A 7,387-nucleotide genomic window follows, 5' to 3' on the forward strand; every position below is an offset into this window, starting at 1 on the left:
AAACTTACAGGTTGCCAGTTGCCGTCGACGAGCTGCTCCAGCACCGCCCCGATCGCGACGTTCGACGCGTCGGTGCTGAGACGCAAAGGTGCTTTGTGGCATGGGTGCACCAGCCGCGCGGTGGAGGCGAGGGCTTCTCGACAGACGCGGAACGCATCGCGAGCTGTGTCGGTCCACGTAAGTGTGCCGTCGCGGTTCGGTACCTGGGCGATGATGTGGTAAAGGGGTGCCTGAATCTTGGCGGCCTCCGGGACGAACCGATGGTAGAAATTAAGTGCCCCAAAAAAACGCTGTAGTTCCTTCTTGGTGTTGAGCTGCGGCCACTGACGGATGGCGCTGACGCTATCCGGATTCGGTCGCGAACCTCGCGATGATGACGTGACCGAGAAACGCGAGCGACTGGGCGGCGAAGACGCATTTGGCTGGGTTAATCGCGATACCGAACTTCTCGAAACGACCGAGAACGGAGCGAACGTGCTCGATGTGCTGTTTCGCGTTTGCAGACGCGATCAGGACGTCGTCGACGTAAGCGAAAACGAAATCCAGTCCAGCGAGTATCGAGTTTACTAACCTCTGGAACGTTTGCGCCGCGTTGCGGAGTCCAAAACACATCACCGGGAATTCGAACAGGCTGAATGGTGTTGTGACGGCGGTCTTGTGCACATCGTTGGCCGCGACGGGTACCTGGTGATAGGCCCGGACGAGGTCGAGTTTAGTGAAAACGGTCCTTCCAGACAAATTCGCCGTGAAGTCGTGAAGGAAAGGCAATGGGTACCGGTCCGGGACGGTAACAATGTTGAGTCGTCGGTAATCCCTACAAGGACGGTACGAACCGTCCTTTTTCGGGAGTAAAAGAAGCGGACTTGCCCAGGAACTCGCAGACGGGCGACAAATACCCTGTCTCAACATCGAGTCGAAATTGCGTCGTGCGACGCTGAGCCGATCCGGCGGCAGCCGTCGAGGGCGGGCGAACAACGGTGGGCCCGTCGTTTGTAACACGTGTTCGACTCCGTGGAGAAAAACTTCCGGAACGGGTGACTTACGGGTCACCTTCGGGAATTCCCGTAGTAATTCTTCCCAAACGCGTGAACGCGCACAACGGAGCGTTTACGGACACCGCGGAAGTCACAGCACAGGTGACTGTTCTATCGTCGGTTGCATCGACGAGACAGTGTCGGCGGACGTCGACGAGGAGACTGAAGTAATGGAGAAAGTCGGCTCCGATGATAGCGCGGGAAATATCAGCCATTTCGAACGTACATGTGAAAACGCGTGACAAACCGAGATCGAGGTTGATAGTTTTGGGCCCATAAGTTTTAATGGGCGTTCCATTGGCCGCTGTAAGGCGGACATCCGACGACTGGTTCGAGCTGCGGTCGAAAGGCATGACCGAAATCTCAGCGCCCGTGTCGACGAGGAACAACTTGCCCGAGCGGAGGTCGTTCACATGTACCCGCGTAGAATTATTCACGGCATGCAGGGCGGGTGACCTGTCCGTGATGCTTAGTTTTCGCCGGCGTCGGAGTAGTGTGTTCTTGGGACTTCGCTTTGAAGTTGCACGGTGGACGGCACTTGCGGGCGTTGTTGCCGAATCGCTCATGGAAGTAACACAACTCCGTGGCTTGCTGAGTGGGCCATTGCGTCGACGAACGATTACTCTGACCTGGCGCGAACACGACCTTAGCCATCGCCTGCACTTGTTGCGCGAGCGACGAAACTACATTGGTCAACTCCGATATCGGGTCATTGGCCACAGCGTCGACGTTATGTGAGTTGACGGCTACCATCACTCTGTCTGCACGGGCGGCGATTGAGTCCAAATAGCCTTCGAAACCGGAAGCGATGGCCACGACATTGGATGGGAGCTTTTGCAACCAAAATTCTTTTAAAACGTCCTCTTCGAAACCGCCCGGCATGACACTGCGCAAATCGCGGAGTAGCTGCGAGGGTCTACAATCTCCAATGCCTCCGGGTCTGACCAGCTCGCGAAAATGTACAGACTTAGGTTTTCCGTACGCACTGATTAGTCTGGTGCGCAATGAATCGTACGATGCGCTCGGGCCGAGGAGATCGCCGACGGTCCGGACGCCGTCTTTTTCTAGAGCCCCTACGAGGAAATGCACGCGCGTGTTGAGATTGCTCACGCAATGGGTCGCGAAGACGGACTCTGCGTGTGTGAACCAGTATTCGGGCGACTGCTTCCAGAACGCTGGAAGACGCACGCCGGCAAGTGCTTCGACGGAAACGTCGACCTTTTCTTCAGCCATGCTGTTACGCGGAACGAACGCGATGAACTAACTCAAAGAACGGCGGACGAAACGTTAAGAACGGCGCCGATGCGCGAACGAGTTGTGCGTACTCTAACTACGAGGTCACCAATATGGTGTGTCGCCGTTATTGTTTGTGTCGGTGACACGAGAACGACGCCACGTGCGGCGACACGACCAAGGATGTCGGGTTACCTTATGATAAACTAGTAGACGAAAGTTTTTTAAAGGTAACAGTTGTTTTAATAATGTTAAAGCATATTACACATTAGACGATGTCGACAACGACAAAAGTGATTCGACACGCGGAAAGAAAACAAATTAAAACACATTAATAATAATATATGTATCGGCGACGTGCGGAGTTGTCGAGTTCGAGCGAGCGAGAGACAAAGAGAAAGCGCTGGCTCGGCACGGTGACCGATCGGCGTCGACTGCGGAGGTGTTGCCAACCATCTCAGCCGCGCTTATCACTACCGGCGGCATCTATGTGGTGGTGACCCGCCACAGTGCTCTAATCGACTGCGTATAGACAGACCCATGGCGATTATCAGTTTTAGTTTTATGGTTATACTAGCACCGGTGAAACTCGTAAGTAAATACCCTAGGTCGGTGAAACTTGATGTAAGTGAATACCCTAGGTCGGTGAAATTCGCTGTATGTGAATACCCTACATAGCTGAAAATCGTGTGAAATGAATTTCCTAGGTAGGAGACAGGACTTAAGAATACCGCAGCTAGAAAAGTCTAGTAGGCGAAACCAGCGATAACGATGTATGAGACGTTGGTACCTCTGATTTGGTGGTTTTACATTTTGGCGGTGTCGTTTTAAATGCGTAAATAATAATCTTATAATATAATAAAAGTATATAAAAGTCCAATTCGATCATTTAGTAGTGGGTTATTTCATTAAATTTACAGGTGTAATACACCTTGTCCCGTAGCTTGCCCTGTGCTTTTGTGCATGGAAAATAAATAAATACATTTCGAAAAGATAATCAAGTGTCTATTTATCAGTCATCGTCCAGTGAATATCGATTCCTGACAGGGCAATCCGCCGCAGGCGGATTGTCATACCTCTTGACGTCGAAGGCATTATGTTGTTCAGTACGTAAAAAAGTTGAAGTCGAAACGAGCGCTCGTTTTATCAAGCGATCACCATTGAAAATCCAGTTAAACGCGTTTAAATCTCCCAAGTAGGTAATCCGACTGCGTCAGATCGCGGACGATGTGAGCGCAAAGTGGAGATTTTAAACGTATTAATGAAAATACATGTCAAACGTTAGCGAGTCGTGGTAAATAGTGAGTTGAAGATCAAAAACATATATATATTTAATCATTGTTTTGATAACAGAAATTACAATTAATTAACACAAAATTTAAAAATTAATAAAAAATGCAAAAAATCCGAATACGTGGTCAGTTGTAGCCCGGATTTCGCCGGAACGGGTTTCGAACCTGCCTATATAACGCCGGAGAACCTCGTCCCGTAGCTTGTTACGAAAACGGTAATTGAGTGTCTAGGTATCAGTCATCGCCCGGTACGGTGAAAATCGTTACCTGACAGGGCAACCCGATTTCGGCGGATTGGATGAATTTCCCGTGGATCGCCCGATGCTTTTGAGTATGGAAAATAAATAAATACACTCCGAAACGGTTATCAAGTGTCCAGTTATCAGTTATTGTCCAGTGAATATCGATTCCTGACAGGGCAATACATCATGTCATACCTCCTGACGTCCAAGGCATTGTGCTGTTTAGTACGCAAAAAAGTTTAAGTCGAATCGAGCGCTCGATTTCTCAAGCGATCACCATTGAAAATCTAGTTAAACGCGTTTGAACCTCCCAGGTAGGCGGACGATGTGGGCGTAAAGGAGAGATGTAAAAGTATTATGGAAAATGCATGTCAAACGTTAGCGAGTTGAAGATCAAAAAACTATACATAATTAATTTTTTTTTTGATATTTTATAGATAGTTAGATATTGAAAACAGAGCCGTAGAAACCGCCGGTGCAGACGGTGCTATGCACCGGGGCACTTGATCTTGAAAGGGCCCTACGCCCTTACCGATTATATGATAATGTGACCTAAAATATACAACAAAGAAAAAAGAAAATTATCTTATAAAATTATATTAAATACTATTGTGAGATGATGAATAAAGGTTTTTTAATTTATTATGTTGATAGACGCATAGACGGTAATAGTTCATAATAATATGTAACTATATTACCTATAGCAGGGATGGCAAACCTTTTGAACACCGCGTGCCCAAAATTACATTTTTTTTTTTTTTTTTTTTTTTTAGAGCGTGCCATGAAAAAAATTATATTTTGTTATATTATAATTCGATTGTATAATTAATGTATAAAAAGGTTAGTTTAGGTACATAATAATAATTATAATTATATTGCTACAGACATATTAAATAATGTTAAATAAAATATAATAACCGCACACGAAACACGAAACACGCACGACGCACTCACAAATTGACAGACGTATTTGTACTGATTAGTGTTTACTGAGGTAGGCGTGCAATGGATTTGCCATCCCTGACCTATAGTGTCGTTAGCATGAGACGCGAGTTCGTGGAAACTTCTGATATTTCTGGCTTGCGAACAACTCCATTAGTTTCGGCTCACGTTATCGCGATTACCTATTTAAAAACGTGTCTCTACTATAGATTGTTGTGTTGAACAGTATGTCTATAACCGATCAGATAAACATAATTTGTATTTCAGATACGCTCGTTGTCATTCATTCTAATACGCGTGGAAATACAGCCCAAGCTCTAGTGTACAGTATCATTTATTTTATTCAATTGAAATGTCTTCAAAAACAACTAGTGGATCTGAAATGAAAAATACAACAGAGAGAACATATTTCAAGCTCGCTAAATAAGTGGTTTTTACAAAAGTAAGTGGATTACTAACCAACGGTATGTATTAAATTATTATATTTTATAAATAAATATGAAGATGCATAAATTAAGTAAAACAATTCGTGAATCATTGACCCATATTTAGGTACATTGTAAAATAATACTAAGTTATTTATAATATAAAAATAATGTTCGGCCTTTCTCAGTATTTATTTTTCTAGTCTTTTCACTATTTATTATTATTATTATTTTAAGTAATGTATTATAATATGGAAAATTTTATAATATTAATTATTATTTATTCCAATATACGTATTTATTTCTTAGTTTACCTGAACATATGGACAATTTGTGCTCCCATTAAAATTCATTTAATTTAATATCAAATGTACTTTTGAAAACAAGACAGGAGGGTTGCTATGTTTTAATACTGAACTTTTAATTAGACTGAAATTATTAGTATTTATTCCCGGGTAGTTAACTTTCTATTTTATACTAAAGTATTATTTTGCATCTGAATTTCGCCTCTAATAGGGTGCACAGAATATTTTATTCAGCTATGACATTTATGGTTTTACTGGTATTTGAGCGAATTGTTCACTGATGAAAATCGACTAAGATTTTGACACCACGAATTTACTAATAACGATGACTGTGGTGAGTGTTAATTTTAATTTAATGCTCTGACTGACTTTTTCAATTGCTATTTTCTTTGAATAAAATAACCAACAAATTATCTAATTTATACTGACTTAAACCTTATACTATAATTTCAAAATAGCAAGTACAGAACTCGATTATCGGAAGATTTCCAACCGACCAGTGTTTAAAATATTGTATAACGATAAATTAAACGTGAAATTCTGAAACATGGGCACAAACGAAATAAGTTTCCTCATAATGACTGAAAGAAAATTTTCATCTTTACGCGGTGGATGGTACACCATTCCTAGACCGTAGGTTTAGTATTCCGTATTTGGGATATAGTTTACTGTATGACTTGCTGGATTTTCTGATAAAATAATTGTAATCTTAAAAATTGGTAGAAGGAATAAATATTGTAACATCTCTCTCAAAAATAATATTCACAAATCTTCTTTGTCACATTTGAATATAGTTAGAACAATGTGGACAATTTAACTATCGACAAAATTGAAACACAATAATAAAAGAGCAATTTTGGAGATATGACGTGCAGTTAAAATAATACGGCTTAACTGCTGGAAATACTATAAGAGCAATGAAATATATTCAGAGAATTTTCTGACCGTAATTATTATTAAATTTGGTCTATTTTAAAATCAGTTGACAATGAAACAAATTTAAATTTAAATAGCTGAATTCTATTAAAACAGATTAATAAAATTCCCACAACTTCAAATGTGAACAAATTATTTGCAAATATCAACTTGCAGTTCTGGATTTTCAATAATTATGGATTCTGGACATTACAAGTAGATCAAGTTAGCATCATATTAGATATGTTATAATTGATCATGAAAGCATGTTTTACAGGATTAAAGATAAGGATTTAAGGCAGACCAACATAGACACAAGATTACTAAAACCTAATTTATAAGTTCTTTCCGGTAAATTTAGATGTAAAATGCAAGTGCAAGGGTATGATGAGACCAGTGTCTTGAAGGGTGTATTCAGGTTCAGAAACGTTGATAAGCTCCAAGCATACATATGTTCATTGTTGTACTCTGGTGATCTGGTAATATCGATGCCGCTAAAGTTCTTCAGATATACAGTTTTGAAACAATACAATCTATATTTATTTTTCAGCTCAAGTGCCTCGTTGGCACTTTTAGCTTTGAAGTAAACAGTATTCGTAAAAACGCAAAAACTTTGTCCAACGTTGGAAGCTCGACATAAATCGTTATTTGTAAAGAAAGATTTGTAGATGTTTAAATCACTGTGATTTTGTTAACTAGTCATAAGTCAGAAAATTGTGCGTGATCACCAAAATTCAGTCTTTTGATTTGTTCTTATGATGTATGTCTATAGGAAAATATTTTGGGTCTATAATGTTGTATCCAAAATGTTGCAATCTCAAAATGATGTTAAAGTGCTTGTACTGAATCAGAAAGCCTCAGTTGGTACAGATGTTAAAGCCATTTTAAAGATATTTTCATCTAGCAGAATTCTTCTTAAAATGAAATATACCTACAGATTTTAAAACTAAGCGACAGGCATTTGTTAAACATTATTTCGGTAAATGGGCGCGAATGAAC

General features: G+C 41.3%; 1 protein-coding gene across 1 annotated transcript; it reads right to left on the reverse strand.

Annotated features, from left to right (window-relative positions):
* Positions 1 to 1,463: 1,463 nt before the first annotated feature.
* On the reverse strand, positions 1,464 to 2,267 carry LOC112602047. The gene has a single exon (XM_025349960.1). It carries the CDS (start codon positions 2,265 to 2,267, stop codon positions 1,464 to 1,466), a length of 804 nt encoding a protein of 267 aa, XP_025205745.1.
* Between the last annotated feature and the right edge of the window lie 5,120 nt (positions 2,268 to 7,387).

Source organism: Melanaphis sacchari, unplaced genomic scaffold (genome assembly GCF_002803265.2).
Source record: "Melanaphis sacchari strain LSU unplaced genomic scaffold, SCAv2.0 Contig815_pilon_pilon, whole genome shotgun sequence".
In the NCBI taxonomy this organism is placed as follows: domain Eukaryota; kingdom Metazoa; phylum Arthropoda; class Insecta; order Hemiptera; family Aphididae; genus Melanaphis; species Melanaphis sacchari.